General features: G+C 36.9%; 2 protein-coding genes across 2 annotated transcripts; one reads left to right on the top strand and one right to left on the bottom strand.

Moving 5' to 3' along the window:
• The first annotated feature begins 435 nt into the window (after window positions 1-435).
• On the top strand, window positions 436-5,291 carry LOC131700509 (E3 ubiquitin-protein ligase RNFT1-like). The gene is made up of 9 exons (XM_058998128.1): window positions 436-607; window positions 1,412-1,848; window positions 2,613-2,689; window positions 2,822-2,922; window positions 3,010-3,163; window positions 3,321-3,479; window positions 3,770-3,835; window positions 3,918-4,019; window positions 4,222-5,291. The coding sequence occupies exons 1-9, from the start codon at window positions 573-575 to the stop codon at window positions 4,354-4,356; spliced, it is 1,266 nt and encodes a 421-aa protein (XP_058854111.1). The 5' UTR covers window positions 436-572; the 3' UTR covers window positions 4,357-5,291.
• Window positions 5,292-6,587: 1,296 nt separating this feature from the next.
• On the bottom strand, window positions 6,588-17,921 carry LOC131700508 (ribosomal protein S6 kinase beta-1). Its single transcript, XM_058998121.1, has 15 exons — window positions 17,657-17,921; window positions 15,757-15,800; window positions 15,419-15,539; window positions 15,068-15,136; window positions 14,495-14,642; window positions 14,196-14,253; window positions 13,833-13,933; window positions 13,571-13,661; window positions 13,091-13,181; window positions 11,851-11,958; window positions 11,710-11,772; window positions 11,535-11,612; window positions 11,166-11,273; window positions 10,821-10,933; window positions 6,588-10,469 (listed from the first exon to the last, which is right to left on the bottom strand). The coding sequence occupies exons 1-15, from the start codon at window positions 17,726-17,728 to the stop codon at window positions 10,220-10,222; spliced, it is 1,515 nt and encodes a 504-aa protein (XP_058854104.1). The 5' UTR covers window positions 17,729-17,921; the 3' UTR covers window positions 6,588-10,219.
• Between the last annotated feature and the right edge of the window lie 12 nt (window positions 17,922-17,933).

Below are 17,933 nucleotides of genomic sequence, written 5' to 3'. Positions count from 1 at the left end.
AAATTGTCATTTACCTTTTTTCAGATGAAGAGAAAGCAATATTTCCAGTAAAAGAGCACTTTATTTTGTGTAAACTAGCATTAAGTATGTAACGGTATGCTGTCTTCTTTCATAATAATAAAAGCATTGAAGTAAAGCATTGAAAAGCATATATATATATATATATAGAAACACATTCATTTCCCTTACGAATACAGTTCGAAAAAACACGTTACCTACCATAACAGCTATGTGGTTATGTAGTTTACACTATGTTGTCATAGCAACTGTGACGATACGTCACTTCATCTTGTTTAAACTACAGTTAATTGAAAACTTTCCTTTTATACAACGAAAACAAGCCTACAGCATCCAAATATGTTTGATATTCAGCGAATGTAATTATAGATTGTTTTTCTTGATTGCCCTTTCACCTTTCCCTGACCCGGTGTTGCGTTAAGTTCCGCAGTTGAGTGAAAGATGTCTGCTGAGCGGTAGCGTTAGTCGTTCGGCTTTTTTTTTTTTTAAGTTTGTTTTCATTTTAGTTTTGCATCGATCGATGGGTTTTAAATCGAGAAGAGGAACGGTTTTGAATGTTTGCCATGCAACTGCGGCCTCAATATGACAGGTGGGTTAATCCGTTGTCATTTCAAATATTTGTACCAGTTTAGTTTAGTACGGACGAGAAAAGTAAATAAACACATCGGTAACTAACAAGCTTTCAAAAAAAAGTTCACACGCTTGTAAAAAAATCATCCAGATGTACAGTAGATCCAATCGTTACATTTAGTGTGTGTAAACTTCTATATTTCTTAAAATTGGACCAAAAAAAAAATAAACAGATCGCTTGTGTTGACAGCTGCCGAGGGAGTCAGGCTACATTACATCACACAGACACCGATCGGAATAGCCCGAATCTTTGAGTACTTTACCTAGGTGGCATTAATACTCAAAACACAGTTCCCTCCATTATTGCATTGTTTGTGTTCGTCTAAAGTACGTTATCAGAAAGGTGCGTAATCCCTCATTTCCTTGGAATTCACATTTGTGTTTAGTCCATTTACTTATCACTCTGTTTTTGATATAGTTGCGGTAGGATTCAGTGTTGTGGGTAAAATGTTACTGTATCGGTAATTACCATCGAGAGAGTCGATTTAACAGGACTCGGGAGTGCTCCTCAATCCCACATGCTTTGTAGATTTTGATACTTTTAAACACAATAAATATTGATGTTAGGATGCAAACAATATTTGTCAATTTTTATTTGTATCATACACCTACGAGATTTAGTAATACTTCACATCGAATAGTGTGTATTAATTTAATTTGAATGCACTAATTTGCTATTTTGTTAAACTACATTTTGTCAACTACTATTGTCAAAGTAGTAAATTCGTGTACTAATTCAAGCATTGCTCAATGTACTTTTTAGGAGAGATTCTAGTGAGCCCAGAGCCGGATTGCAGAAACTAAACAAACCAACGACTGTAATGCAGACTGACTCAAACACACTGACTACTCAGGCAGGCAACGGTTTAGCTCTAACTCTCCAGCCTGAGTCATTAACCAGTACTTCAGGAGCAGGGGACTCGGGTACCTCCCCAGGCGGAGAAGTGCACATCCCGATCGGCAGGACGCCAGCAGGAGAGCGTGGTGGAAGACCTGCATCCAGACGGCCACGCTCCCACGCACACAGCCACGCTCGTCCGCACTCCCACAGCGAACCTGACAGCAGCGGCGCAGGAGACTTGGATGCAGGAGAGCCCAGCAGTTCCATTTCCGAGCTGCGCTACCTTTTAAGATGGCTTCAGAAAAGTCTTCCATTTATTGTGATTCTTTGTGCTAAACTTGTTATGCAGCATGCATTAGGTATGTTTTATAGGAAGTACCCATCAATACAAACATGTCACCACGGGTCTCACTAGTGAGAATATATTCCTGTTGTGGGGACCATCTTTTTCCCGGTTCCTACAGTTTTACAGGTGCATGCTTTCCTAATAGGAAGGTAGTTTCGCACACATTATGCTCCCAGTTGCAATGGAACTGAGAGAGAGAGAGAGAGAGAGAGAGAGAGAGAGAGAGAGAGAGAGAGAGAGAGAGAGAGAGAGAGAGAGAGAGAGAGAGAGAGAGAGAGAGAGAGAGAGAGAGAGAGAGAGAGAGAGAGAGAGAGAGAGAGAGAGAGGTGTGACATCATTCTCTTGTCAAAGCAAAGTAAACGTGAAAAACGGGAAACTGAGTAAACACCACCCAGAGTGATTAGAAACATGCCAGAAGGTAAGGGCACTGTTATACAGCCATCACAGTGGCATTTTATTTTACATTTACAGCATTTAGAAGTCTGCACCCACCTGAGCATAAAAAACAGAGTGCAATTACAGTATGGTAGTATGTGATAATGCCATTGGCTATGTTTCAGTTCAACAGGAAGAAACACAGGATGGAGGAGTTTGGAAGGTAGATTATGACAGAGGTGTCATTCACTTTATCAAAGTGAACCCCTATATATGGATAGTTTCAGTTATTGGGAGTAATAATATTGGTAACAATAATGCTGAAGAATCGCTGAATGCAAGGTTGTTGTAATGTTTATTGGCATCACAATTGTATGATTGTTGCTTGTGTTTTTCTTCCAGGTATTGCTATTGGTGTGGGGCTACTTACAACTTTTCTTTATGCAAATAAAACGATTCAAAACCAGGTTTTCCTGCGGGTAAGTGCACAGCATTGCATTCATCATTAGAGCTTGAAGGATGTCAATATTTTCAGGTTGTTTTTTGAGCATACAAAATATGTGATGTTTTATTTTTAGAATATTAATAACACATTTTCTCTGTTTTAACAGGAGCGACGTTCAGTCATACAGTGTGCTTGGCTTGTGCTGTTCCTGACATCATCCTCACTTGGGCTGTATTACACTTTCCAGGCCGAGTCACTGTATTGCTGGTATGCAGTGGTATTTGTAAATTAACATCATTGATCATTTTATTACTATTGTGAGTAGAGTCTTGTGATTTTCTCTTCATTTCCTAGCTTAATCTTTGTGAACCCCAGTGTCGAATCTTTGGGACTGTGGGATGTCCTATGGATTGTGGGAATCACAAACTTCATATTGAAGTTTCTCTTCATGGGAGTGAAGTGCCTTATCATAATAATGCCTTCTGCCCTCGTGGCTTATAGATCAAGGGTAAGACCATTTTCATAATCTGTTTGCTTTCATTTAGTTTGGCCCAGGGGTGACTGAAAAATAGGCTGGTTTTGTTTTGAGTTCTATATTGATGCAGACATTTCTGGTTCCATTGTTACTAATGCCTATGTGGATGGCTCGTTTCTCTGTCTGTCAGGGGCGGTGGTATATGCTAACTGAGGAGATCAATCAGGCTTACCAGTCAGTGGCCCCTTTCCCTGTGTGGTTCCGCTACCTGATTACCTATCAAGAGCTGGACAGCTACACTGGATTGACGCTGGGAATACTGCTGGCTTTGGTTTACCTCATACTTAAGGTAACTTGGTTCAAGCATGTATTGGACACTAGTGGAGATGTCATTTTTAGTATGCAAAGGGGCTACTTTAATTCAGTAATTTTATATCGTTGCCATTTAGATCCATTCAATAGAGCCCTAAAATGTTGCACAAAAATACTTCTTGTCCTAACAATAAAGGGGTCAGTAGTAAAAAAAAAAAAAAAAATTGAAATTGGAAGAAGTTCCACATTGCCATGCACACTTAGCTCTTTATTACTGTGGGATCTTTCTGAACCCTGCACTTGGTAATCGAGCCCATCTTTCCACAGCTTCTGGGACTGTATGGACAGTGGGGTCCTTTCCAGAAAACGATGAGGATATTTCGCAACAAAGAGGTTAAACATTTCATCAGCTTTACTAAGTCATTTGCTAATTTGATGTTTTGGAGACTAAAATCTTTTGCTTGTTGTATTTTAGCATAATGGGGTGTTGGCCACTAAGAACCAGTGTGCTGAAGCCGGAGACGACTGTCCAATCTGCCAAGCTGAATTCAGAGAACCCTGTCTCCTTGCATGCCAAGTAAGTTCAAACCTTCTTTAAAATGATGGGATTGTCTGTCAGAACATCAATTAGCCTGTGCTTTATTGATGCCTTGTTCTGTGTTTTCACATACATACTGAAGCCCATTTATTTGGCTACAGATCCATATCTCTGAACTGTTTTATTTGAAACCCAAACAAGGCCTACTTGACTGTCTTGTGCCCTCCCCCCTTCTCCACAGCACATGTTCTGTGATGAGTGCATCTCGCTGTGGTTAAATCAGGAGAAGACGTGTCCACTCTGTAGAACTGTGATTGCAGACAGTGTTCACAAATGGAAGGATGGTGCAACTTCTATGCATGTACAAATTTACTAAAAAGAAATGTACTGTATATGTTTTCAAGAGACTGATATAAATGCAGGTTTAGTATCTGAACATATCAAATTAGTATGGGGCTTGTACTTATAAGCAATACAGAAATAATATATGTATTTTTATTATAACAATTGCCCCTAAATGTAAATATTTAATTACAAAAAATAAATTTCAATACAGATTTGATACTGGAAACAGATTTCAGATATAGTTCTGTGGCTTACATATACTGTAACTGCAAATTGATTTTTTTTGTTTGGTGCATTTCTTTACTAGCGAGTGATGATCCTAGATTTCTCCATGTCTTTCAGTGTCAGTTCTTGACTAGTAATCCAGCTGTCTGGTGGGCAAAAATGGGTCCATAATTGTTTTTGAGTATCAAGTTCTATTTTTCACTGTATTCAGGTTGAATCAGGCTTTACACACTCAGTGAATTGGGTCCTATTTATCATACTCTGACAATAAAACATAACTTTTAAATGCCAAACAGCAGGTTGGGATGTTTTCTTTTTGTTTTTACATTTTGAAGTGTGTTGCCTAGTTAGGATGATTTGTAAAGCTTGTTCTTTTCAACATTATTTCTACACACAGTTTGTCTGTATTTTGCAAGGAATCACTCACATAATTACTTTTGTTTTAAAACAGGTTATGATGTAGTTAAGCTAACCACACTCCTTTTTAAATAATTTATAAAATATTGTTTAGGAATACCATGTTTAAGTATTTTGGTGGTCAGCTTACTGATTGCAGTGGTACACAATTTAAACCAAAGAAAATGAGATCCCCTCCTTTTACTGGTTTTCTTTTTCCCCCAGAATTTGTTTAAAAGACTTTATACATATTGTATATTTATTATGTTGTGTTTTGAATTTGTTTTTTTCTAACCTTATGATCTTGTGTTCAACATTTATCAAATAAAACTATCCAGTTCTTTGTTTTTGCTTATTTGTGTATTTCTTTATTTCTCCGACTTGAATAGAAAATCTTGGGATCCAGACCATCAGCTTTGTGCTTTTTCTCATGTATTACTAACGTCATTGATGGGAGATACAATAGGAAAACACAAGGGACCAAACTCAAAAAACTACATTCTCACCAAGGGTTAACTACTGAAGTGTTACATTTTAAACAAACACATGTTTAACTTCTTGCATTGAATAAAGGCAGTTGATATACAGAACTACATGACAGTTAACAATTTACAGCAAATCACTTAAGTGCTGAAGTGAAATACACAGTAAGAAGAGTACTTTTTGTATTGCTTAACCTGCTTCCCATAGCATTAAAACCAGTGTCAAAATACTGATTCAATTAAAATGCCACTAGCATTACTGTTACATGTATGGTAGCTGTTACAAAGGAAAACATAATTCTGTACACAGAAATCAGCCCAAATTATAATTGTAATCTAATAACAAAATCTGTATTTTAATTTGTTCACATACTAAGAGGTATAGTTCTACCAATACATGACAGGGTGTAAAATAAAAACACGCTAACTGCCCACATTTCTATTGTCTGATGGTAGTGCTTGTGTTTAAAGAATGGGCTTTTCATCTCACTGAAAGTTAAGTGCATTGGTTTTGTGTTAATTGCAAGCCATCCCTCGCAAGATGTTCATTAAATTTAGGAGGCAGTGTGGTCCAGTGGTTAAAGTCCAGGGCTTGTAACCAGAAGGTCACCAGTTCAAATCCCACCTCTGCCACTGACTGACTCACTGTGTGACCCTGAGCAAGTTACCCTCCTTGTGCTCCATCCTATGGATGAGATGTTAAATCAATGGCCTATTGTAAGTCACTCTGCATATAATGCACAGTTCACAGCCTACCTCTGTAAAGCACTTTGTGATGGTGGTCCACTATGAAAGGCGCTATATAAAAAATAAATATTTTATTATTATAGATTCTGCCCAGACGAGATCTGTGCAACAAACTGAAAAAGATGTTAAAATGTCACGTATAACTAACTAGTGGTCGATTCTATAGTGATTTATTGTCTTGACGTAGGTGTAGCAGTTGCAGGTAGACAGGAAAGCTCTCCATTCATCTCAATCACTTTTTGTTCACGCAAGCCACAGAAACCAACACCCATTTGTTATTCAGATGCTTTACTTTTTAACTATGTGCTTAAGAATTTCTTTAAAGATGCACAGCCCAGCACAATAAAAGTTTCAGGTAGAATAAATCACACCCTAAAATTCTTATTCTATGTCCAATAATTTAAAAGAAAAGTTATAGATTTGAACAATTTATTTAATTATAAAACAAGAGATGTTAGAAAATCAGGAGGTGGCTGAGGATCAGTTTTATTTTCAGCAGCTACCTGTACTTTGCAGATAAATAGTTGCAATTTGTGTTAGACAAAAAATGAAAAAGGCACAAGCCAAATTCATCCTTTTTTGCATTCAGTGTCTTACTTCCCCATTTACAGGTTATAATGCAATTACAGACAAGATGTTAAAAGCATATGGTGAAACGGTAATCTGAAACAGCTTTTGCCTTCAACTCAAACTACAGTTCATGTTTTCAGTAGTTGCATATTGACACTTGATTAAAACTTTAGGAACGCAAGTTTCATTATTCAAGTTAACACTTTGCACAGCAGGTTACAGTTTATTACCCAGTATTACACCCCTGTTTTCACTACATACCCAAGTGTAAAATAAGGATTAAAACAAATTGAATAGTTCATTTTAGCTTGAATATTTTATACATATTGTACATGTTAAATACAATAGCTACTACTGTACTTCAAAAGTTTTGTAATACGTTAAAAAAAGAAAAAAAAAACTGGAAGAAAATTGTCCAATAGGCTCCAACCTAATCCCTAAATGTAGCATAATTAAAAAAAATAAAATAAAAAATATTACACAATTTTAAAACGAATGCTCTTAATTTTTAAATTTACTTCTGTAAGCATTTAGAGTACGACAGGCCTACATTTCAGTCTTTTTACAAATAAATAGTTAATTTGCATAGTGTGCTTGATTGCAAATAAATGGCACTTCAGTAAAAATAATAATAATAATAATAATAATACAAAATTCACAGTAATGACATGGAATTTCTTTGCACTCGTGAAAACAAGCCAAGCTCATTATTTCCAGATTTTAAGCCAAAATTAATTTAAACAAACCAAAGGGAGATTTAGGGACTTTAGGGATGAAAAACTTTCATCATCTATTGCTTTTATAATCATTAGAAGCTAGATTGCAGACATCTGTACATTTTGGGTAGCAATAATTCAGTAACTAACTATCTCCTACTCTATACAACTTGATTTCAACACACATTTTCAATCATACTGTCCAGTGACCAGAGGGTGTAATCTAATAATAATAATAAAAAATTACAATTAAAAAAAACAAAAACAAAAAAAACACACACAAACTAAATGCATGTATAGGACATACAAATTTGGAAAATGCCACTAAACATGGAATTGAATGATGTGTTTAAAAATTATTACACAAATTTCATTAGACATCAATAACCAAATTTAACTGCCTTTTGCAGTAGAACAATTCTAACGCACACACTGCAGACAATCTTTTTCTGAAAAAAAGGGATTTAAATTTAATGAACAAAATTTCCCTGCTGGCCCTCATGTAAACATAATCAAAAACTGAGACAGAAATGTATCAACTAGATGGTTGAGTTTTTAGCTTCATCTTTTTCCAACATTAATTAAATTAATGCAATAAAATTGTATGGAGAAAATAAACAGAAAAAGGTGCCAAGCTATTATTCACATTTCCTCTACACCTAGTCTTGAGTCACCTGTATAAGGTATCCTTATCCAATTTTTTTTTTAATGTATTTATTTATTTTTAAAGCAGCAGGCATCTCTTATTTAAATGAAATCTACAAGACTTACCTGATGGAGCAACGTGTATATATATATATATATATATATATATATATATATATATATACATAGCAAATAACAAAACAATTATATAGAAGTGTTGGCTTGTGAAGGGTACTGAAAACATGCAATCGTACTTGCCAATTAGTACTCTTAACCTGTGGGCTAAACTATCAGTGACTTAAAACTTTGGGAGAATACTTGCAACAATACCCAAAGCAATAGGCTGATTGAACACTCTGAGCCCAGTGTCTCTCTTTACTAAATCCCAAGGGTGCTTGTCCATCTTAGAATCTTTTAAATGAAATAATAAATGTGTGTAGCCAATTTGAATCCATTTAAATCCACTACAGAAACATGGACACAGATCTGTTATTTTGTTCTGTGTCCATAACAAGAGTGTATGGCTTTACTCCTATGGCTCAAAAATTAGAACACAGATGCAGCAGCCCCAGTCGCTCCAGATGAAACCCATGCAAGCAAAGAATGGTAGCAGTCAGTTACATGAACATATTAGAAAAGAACTACGCATTTGCAGTTTGTGGGGAATTGTTTAAAAAATACAAATAAAAACCTCACTGGCTCATGCTCCTGAAAATACTCCTTAAGGCAGTAAAAAGGTTTTGGTTGCAGCTTTACGTTCTTGTAATCGTGTTTTAATACGGATGCCAAATGGGATCATAAATATATGAAAAACTGCGACACTAATCCTTTCAATTCTTTGTACAGTTTAGTAAGATTTAGCAGACTATATTACCAGACAGGGGAACTGATCACAAGCTTACCTTCACAGGGAATCAGACATTCACCTGTTTCCTGCCTATAACAGCATGGAAGAGTCGACTTAAGGCAGGTAATCAACATCAGTGATCTGAATGCATGAGTCTTTCTGTTTTACTCGAAAGGCATTTCAAATAGTAATACATTCAATGGTGTACACTGATGCTTTAGCAGGGTTCTGCATACTGCAGGACTACCCCTCTACCACACGCATGTCCTCCACTGTTGGGCCAGTGTTTTCTTGAAATGGAAATAACTTTATTCCAGGTTGATGAAATACAAATTGAATGGAGGGGACAACTTCAACTTCGGATAACAATTGTGAATGCTAAACCATTTTGTAAAATGGGTTAGGTTTTGAAAATAAATGTCAATTTCTGGGGAAAAAAAAAACAACACTACACACAACACTGTTAGTTTTCCAAAAATGGTACCATTTCACCAATATCCATGGAAACTGTATCTGTGCAGTACTTACCAATCCCTGCTGATCAGGTAACAACCAACAATGTAACAGGGTACCTTGTGGAGTCAATGTTTGATTTGTCTAAACAGGTTTCTGTGTACACAACTTGCTTTATCCACATTAGTATAGGAGCTTTCAGTTCCACCCAGCTTAGAAAAAACAAAGGAAAAAAAAAAATACAATTCAAATCATGTAATTAAAAGATTTAAAAAAAAAAAAAAGTAAACTTTTTTTTATTGTGACTAATATAGATTTCATTATTTCATCATATACCGACCACATCCCTTTTCAGTAACAATCCTTGCAATTAATCATTTGTTATTTTGAACTCCAATGCTGTTCCTCCAAGTAATACTGTAAAATTTCAAGCATTCAGTGAAAGCAATTTCTTGACAGCAATATAATTAGAACAATCTACTGACATGGACAGCATGTCATTGAGAGGAAGTCTGCAGATGTGAAGTGAATTCAGTTTAAGAGATTTTTGTTTCCAGTCTGTGCTACATTATTGATGAGAAAGACTCCCAACCCTAGCCCAGTCTGTGTCTCAGTCAATCTGTCTAGGGGAGGGTGAAACACAAATGTCTCTGGGAATCTGCTGAGGACTGAAAACCCCACTTATCTGGGTTCTCAGAGAGAAAGACAGAGAGAAAAAAAGCGCACACATTCAGGCTCGTCTAGAGTTCACATGCCATTTTGAGGGTTTGTCGTTTTATTTTCACTGTCCTTCTATCTCGGCTCTGCTGAAGGTCATAGATTCATGCGCAGATGTTCTGGCCGCTTGGACATCATGGGATAGGCCTGCGTTTTGAAAGGCAAAGAGTTCGTGCCTGCAGGCTGCCTGATAGGCAGTGGGGCAGAGGCTTCGCCACCCGAGGTCACGTCCATTTGTTCCAGTCCAGCCACCTCCATGGGGTATTCTGTGGGGGACTGTACGGTTTGACATCCTCCTGCTGCAGGACCCTTTGCCCAGCAATCCCCCGGGGCAAACTTCACTGGACTGGAATAGAATTTACACAGGTGTGGTCAACCTACTGTTCACCTTCCATAAGTGTTTGGTCATCTAACTGCATAATCACATTTTATCAAAAGATATACTATAAAATGCACTGCAGGCTAGGGGAAATATCTTTTAAAAAAGACATTACATTTTCATAAATATTACTAAATAGTATGTCAAGAAATATTTGAAAAGTTTAACTTCTCAAATCTATAAAATTACCAGAACATTTAAACTTCATAGTCTCTGTAAGTCGCCCTAGATAAAGGTGTCTGCTAAATAAACAAATAAAAAAATAGTAACAACAACCACCTCATCTTGGTTCACAAAAAAAAAAAAACCTGTTGATACCTGACTGGTGTTCTTGGGCTTCCTATAAATCTTCTTGGAGATCGGATTTTCGGCTCAAATGAAAACTTTTCCTTTATATTTTCCAGCACAGATGGAGCTACATATGTAAACCCCTTAAAAAGAGATGAGAAAATAGAAGGGTATAAATACAAATATTTTTCCCCCTGCACGTTAAAACCACCACAACAACTTGCACAAATCTGTCCTCAGCAGATTCAGAGCCCAGAGATTTCAAAATGTCACTGGTAGGAGTATAAAAGAAAAAGACCAACATGACCCACAGCAATTGGAGGATCAGACTATCATTTTGCCCATGCAAAATGTTGCAATGAAGTTCTAACTTACGAGGAAGACTTGGTTGGCACTTTCACTGAGTGTTGAATCATCTGGACTGTCTACAGGAGTCTGGCTTGTAAACTTTGAATCAAACTGGCTCACGTCATCGGCAGATTGCTGTTGGAAATGAGAGCAAAGTGATTTTATTATTTTAATTAATATGTGTTACTCTCCCGCTGTGAATAATCAGAGGTTAATGCAAGCATGCTTCTGAATGTATAGCTATTGATCAATAGTAATTTAGAAATAGTAAAAAGAAAGAAAGACAAGAACAAGACTTAGTCAAAACGCTTGTCACTGAATTAATGTTTTAGTATTCCTAAAAGTATGCTTCTTAAGCAGAAATTAAAAAAGTGCCAGATATTTTGTATTACCTACCAAAAACGGTTTGAAAGGAGGCTCCACTTTCCGAGCAAGCAGATCTTCCCAGTTAATGTGTCTGAAGAACGGATGAGTCTGGAAATAAAGGATAGCAACTCTGATGTTTAAATACATTTATGAAAAGTACCACGCTTCATACTCACAAAAGGAAATTAAAAAAGGTCAATCTTACCTGAATTTCTGTGGCATCTCCTGGTCCAGCTCCAAGGCGAGATGAAGCATTTCTTTTTAGCAGCTGCAAAATAAAGTATGTTTAACTCGTGCCACTCAAAATCCCAAATATCTACCAGCCAATGTGTGAAAACTCAAATACCTTTTTTAGCAGATCCCTGGCTTCTTGTGTGAGGTAAGGCGGGAGATTTAGTTTACACTTTAAGATCTTGTCAATAGTTTTCTTCCTGTTTTCACCAGTGAAAGGCGGCTGAAAAAAAGAAAAAGCCTTTGACTCGAGATGAATTGTTAAAAAGCTCGGGTTTTCTGTTCATTAACCAGAAACGGTTTTTCGTGAAGGTGCCACTGCTGTCCCCCCCCCCCCGTCCCCCAATTACTTTACTCAGACATTAAAATAAAAGTATGAAGTGAAAAAAATAAATACAGTTCTTCCAATACCATCCACATTGTGAATTACAAGAGGTACAGTAGAATATCACAGTGGTAAGAGAATGTAGTTTCTAATATGCTAAAAGCATGCTTAACCACACAATTGGGGTCACTATACAGTAGGTATGGCTTTACACAGGGAGATCTAAAGAATACATCACTGTCAGAGACCCTTAATTAATAACCCATTAAAGTTTGGCAGGTATCCAGCTTCACATCTCTTGAGAAAAAACAAAACACTAGCACTAAATGGATTTAGATTAATTTGTGAAACCTCTCTGAACATCATACAAGGACCCTGGAGACGATTGTGGTAGCATAACAACTCAGATAAATACTGAAGAGCTGGTAGATCATCTTCAGTGGGCTGTGCAGTTCAATTACAAACAAATGTTATTGAACTTGGGAATGTTCTACTGTGAACATTTCATAGCTGTCATATTATTGATCAACTAAATTGATCAACAAAGATCAAGGTTTTGCCTGGATGACATGTGTTTCTGATTTTATATGCAAGTACACAATTAAGCAGATGGATAGACCTACCTATACAGGGGATCCTTTGGACCAGGAGAATGTGGCTTTTAAATCCATGGTGTATTTCAACATAAAAGTAAAGGCTGGATGTGGTGGTTTTTACACACTGGTGGCCATTATGAAGTGGTGTCCCTTAAAACAGGTTTCATATCATGTGGCCCTAAAGCATCCTGAACTCTCAAAAGCTTCCCACATATTAGTGGGTTATCACAGTTAAAGGCTGCTACCTTCAAATAAAAAGTATATGAAACGTTTTTTATATTACACTGCAAAAATAAAATCCCTTCCTAGTGTTAGCAAACACCTGTAACAGAGTAGAAATATGCAGCAAAAAACATTCCCTCCACCCAGACACCACACAGAGTATGCACAAAGAAAGATCTATCCTAGAGCCGATATGAAAAAGCTGCACCTACTGCTCCTGTCAGCATGTCGTACATTAAGGCCCCTAAACTCCACCAGTCAACAGCCCGGTTGTGCCCACTCCTCATTAGTATTTCAGGTGCCCTGGAATTAGGACCAAATAAGAAAGGTGGTGAAGTGTTAACTGTGTTTTAATGTTCCGCTTTACACATACAGCAAAAGAAACCAACAGCCACAGTTTAGTGCAGTTTATTTTCTTAAGCCTTGCCATTCAAAACAGAGTAATAGTATAGTGTTGCACTAAAAGAAACCAACATCAAATCAACTACTGGGAACTGGACAGCTTAGATGGGCCGAATGGTAGGCACTTCACCGGGACGGATTTTTACAACGTCCTCATTAAAAGACAAAACCAAGTATCTTCAGGGTTATATTTCTAACCTTTAAGTACTTATGTGTTTAGAAACTGTGCATAAACTGATAAAACAAAACATTGTGAAACATTTTTGCTATGCTTTAAAAGCTTCACTTACATGTACTCTATTGTACCACAGAAAGTGTGGGTCACTGTTCCATCATGTATAGATTCCTTACACAGCCCAAAATCTGTCAATTTTACATGACCTGAAACAAAATAACACACACACAGAAGTAACAACCTGTATCGCCTTTAAAATGACTCTGTTGCGATCAACATTCATTTTAAAGGTTTAAAAACATCTGCTCTTAACAGCATTCTGCTGCTGCCAGTCAGAGGAGTTTTCTTGCTGAACTCTGGTTTATTCATGACATTACCTTGGTTATTAAGCATAATGTTTTCTGGTTTTAAGTCCCGGTAGATGATCCCTTTCTGATGCAGATGGCCCAGAGCCATGGAGATTTCTGCTAAATAAAAGCTGTAAGAAAAAGAAAGAGTCCCCTTTAAACAAAAGAAAGCCTTTCTCGTGGATACGCACTGGGATTACTGTGTGTGACTGTTTACTACATTCATCCATTGTTTAACTCTTATTTTCACTGACATGCTTGACTTTTCATCTTGCTATAGGTAGAGCAAGATCCTTCCTCCTTGAAACCACCTTCTTGACACTGCAAACTAAACACACGACTTCTGCTACTACATGAAGCAGCAGGTGGTTCTTACACATTATATAGATTTACCAGGCTGTGTCTTCCATGAAGATTCCTTCTCTCTCCAACTGCATAAACAGTTCTCCACCTACAAAGAACGGATCGACATTTTAGGCCTAATATTTAATATGACGGTCTGCAAAACAGCCACCTACTATACATGTGGTGTATCAGTGTTTCACGAAAGAGCACCGCACACACACAAAAAAACCCCCAAAAATCACAAAAACATGTATTCTACTTAAAGCACCAACATGCCAAAATTATCATTTTTTTTTTTTTTTTATTTAATTTTTTTAAAAACTCAACTTCTTGATAATTTCACTGACCACTTAGATATTCCAGGATGAGATAAAGTTTGCCTCCAGTCTGAAAAGCATAAATGAGATCCACAATAAAAGGGTGCTTCACTTCCTCCAGGATGTTCCTCTCTGCTTTAGTGTGAGCTGTGTCCTTGGCATTGCGGACAATCATTGCCTGTTGGATACGACAGCCATTCAAGTTACCATTTAAAAACATTACAATAATAAAATCCTTCAGAACCTGGACAACATTAGTGTAAATAATACCCATCTATTTACATGCTGTCATTCAATCTCCACTCAAAGTAACGAGAAGGTATGAAATTAACATTTTAATTTGCATCAAACATAATTACTAAGTGTCCCACTGTAATGATCTATATATTTAATTATGCCTGCTAAAAGCTAAACGTAGACCTATGCATCAATTGCATTCTGTGAAATTCTCTTAAAACAAATATTTACCAAGTCACTTAAAGCTAAACAGCTTTTACAGCCCAAAGAATACTAGAAGATAGTGCAACAGGCAACATCTGGGGAAGTAGTTATTTTTAAACGATGTTGCAATGATAAAGCCTGCTTCATCAATGTCACTATTACCTTCTTGAGAACCTTCATGGCGAATATCTTTCCAGAGGTGGCCCCTGTCACTTTCCTTACTTGGAAAACCTGGTGAGAAACAATCAAATTATTATTTTTATTTTTAATGTAAATATTTATTTGTACAAATCTACTTTTATTATTCAGGCAATGCAATTTTATATATATATATATATATATATATATATATATATATATATATATATATATATATATATATATATATATATATAATACACACACTTTTTTATATAGCATTTTGCATGCAAGGAATTACATGATTATGGTCACAGCAAAGTATAGTAAATCAATCACTTTACAGCCTACTGCTGTTCCCAGCAGTTCCATTACCTTTCCATAGCCACCTTTTCCTAAGACACGCAGTAACTCGAAACACTCCGGTCGGATTTTCTCGGTTCCTTTGTTGACAATGTCCTCAGAGATTTCAAACTTCTCACAGTTCTCCATATCACTGAAAAACCAAAACATACTAGTTTTACTCTGCTTTGCTTTACAGGTTTAATTTAGTATTAAAATAGACATAATGTGAAACAGCTTCAAACTGTTTTAACAGCATCAGTACTCATTTTGTTTTTCACTGTACAGATGCAAATCTTGCAACTTTTCAGCCCTGTCCAGCACAGAACATGGAGCCAAAAAAAAAACAAAAAAAAAACACAACAACTTACAATTCATAGCCAGTTCCATGGTCCATGTATTCACTGAAATTAGCCTGAGAGAAGCAGATATAGAAAAAAAAGGTCAGTGTCAGTCTATTTTCTTTCTTTTAAAATGCACTTCTATAATAACAGATTGAACATACATTATTTAAATTTTTTATATATATATATATATTTTTTTTTTAACATCCTTGCTGAAAATTCCAGTAACTGCTGATGATTTCTTCCAGGTTAAAGATTTCACAAAAGCTTTATTTCAACTGAATGAGGAAAGAGGACTATTTGCCTAGGACTTAAACTCACACCCTGTTGAACATATAAATGTAACTGCTGACACCAAGCCTGTGAATTTAACAAACGCATCACTACGGGAAAGATTTTATAAACAATAAACACCTTCCTTTGCTTCAAACAAAGGACAATTTAAAGTCAGCCGACCCTCGTTATTGCACACAGTTAATGAAGCATGCAATGCAATAACACTTCTGTTATCTGTTCCCACGTACTTCTTGATGAAGGCGAAGCTATCCAAAAGAAAACCCCTTTAATTATTCATTTAGCGTGCTTATTTTTGCCCTTATTTATTTTTTAGTATAGTCCCAGACTAAGCTGGCTTTGTGATTAATATTTATTTATTTATTTTTTAAAACAACCACCAGATGTGTCAGCCAACACCGCCAGTGCCTCTCAGTTGGCTAAAGGCACATTTGGCAGCACAGAGCTGAAACCTCCAGCCTTGGTCACACTCCTGTAAACTGCTGCATTTCAAAATTTCAAGGTTACAAAATATTTACTTGCCTCCGCCCGACCCACTAACCATCCGATTTTAATTTACTCTTCAATTTTAAACTATTATTTTCTTCCGTTGTTTAGACTATAAAGTACCCACAACTGAGCAACCTGCAAGGCTTTCTGGTGGGCTAAGAAGCTAAGTTGTGAAGTACTGACCTTGGGTAGCTTCTGAGAAGTGAAAAAAATTTATCAAAACTCAGAACGCAGAAGCGAGTGGCAAACTACTCCCAAACTGATTAAGTGTCTAGTATACACAAACATATGGCTAATGTGTTTATTACAAGTCAAGTGAAAGATCTTATTAAGGAATTAAATAAAAAGCAAACAACTTATGTATTAATGTTAGAAAAAAGCTAGACAAAAGAGAGATATAGATATGTGGTTTTTTTGGGGGGGCGTTTGAGTCTAAGCTCATGTTTACAATAACTTACGTCACAGTTGATTATTATTTATTATTTGTATCATTCGGAGTCTTTTTAAAATGACATGGTGTTAAAGAACTGCTGCTACTTTTGTACCATCAATGTTTTGTCATTGTATCAAAGTCCCTGCAACAATAAAAACTGTTTCTGTTTCGTAAATGCAGCTGTGTTTCTTGCAAATACTCGCGTTTGTTGTTGCTCCTTGGTAATTGTACAGTACACAGCTTGCTATCTGGAGTGATAAAAGCGATCATGTGACCATGCATTTAAAATTAAATGCGTTCGTGAAAACACACGTAGCAGTAGAATTGTAAGTTTTCCATCGTTAGCAGTTGTGCTTTAAATTTGTACCGAGTACGAACCGAGACAGAAGCTTAAACCAACGTACAGTACTGACAGGTCTGTCGTGTCGATTTGGTCAGAAAGAAAAGCCCACTTCTGATTGGTCGAGGGCAGCAAGTTTGGTTTTAGAGTCCGTCTTGTACGGTGCTTTAACTACAATAAATGCTACGACGGCATTATTGCATAAACACTCCATCGTTTGCAAATATTATTTCAGGAGGATGGGATCACGGAGACACAAACGGGCCTACACAGCTGCTGCAATACCTCGCTCTGCTACAGGCCGGTCTATCTACCCGCAGTCTGATAAGAGCCATAAAACCCCACCCGCCACGTCCTGGCCTAATACTTACTCCCTCTTCAATCTCCTCGTCAGAGACGGCGTCGTCGGGCTGGTCCAAATCAATATCAAACACTCCAGCCATAGCCTCGGTCTTTCTTTGCTTTCTCAGTCCGTGTGAATGGTCTTTCTGTCGGCCTCATGGACACTCACACACCGCCGCCATAACCGGCTACCGTACAAAGCATGCGCACAGTAAGACCAACCAAACACCACAAACTGCTGAGAAAAAATATATGAAGCAGTTCCTGAAAGCAACGTAGTGATTGAGCATGCGTACTGCCAGCATT

Source organism: Acipenser ruthenus, chromosome 24, assembly GCF_902713425.1.
Source record: "Acipenser ruthenus chromosome 24, fAciRut3.2 maternal haplotype, whole genome shotgun sequence".
NCBI classification, from domain to species: Eukaryota; Metazoa; Chordata; class Actinopteri; order Acipenseriformes; family Acipenseridae; genus Acipenser; species Acipenser ruthenus.
This window is presented reverse-complemented; position numbering and strand designations above follow the sequence as displayed.

What these genes read in the sequence shown, in the direction of transcription:
- LOC131700508 (XM_058998121.1), bottom strand. Translation starts at nt 17,728, where the DNA reads ATGGCTGGAGTGTTTGATATTGATTTGGACCAGCCCGACGACGCCGTC. An exon ending in CATCCTGGAATATCTAAGTG is followed by an intron (nt 14,254 to 14,494) that starts GTCAGTGAAATT and finishes CGTTCTTTGTAG; the next exon opens with GTGGAGAACTGTTTATGCAG. An exon ending in TGTGGTACAATAGAGTACAT is followed by an intron (nt 13,182 to 13,570) that starts GTAAGTGAAGCT and finishes TCCTAATTCCAG; the next exon opens with GGCACCTGAAATACTAATGA.
- LOC131700509 (XM_058998128.1), top strand. Translation starts at nt 573, where the DNA reads ATGTTTGCCATGCAACTGCGGCCTCAATATGACAG. An exon ending in GCCGAGTCACTGTATTGCTG is followed by an intron (nt 2,923 to 3,009) that starts GTATGCAGTGGT and finishes TTCATTTCCTAG; the next exon opens with CTTAATCTTTGTGAACCCCA. An exon ending in GGATATTTCGCAACAAAGAG is followed by an intron (nt 3,836 to 3,917) that starts GTTAAACATTTC and finishes GTTGTATTTTAG; the next exon opens with CATAATGGGGTGTTGGCCAC.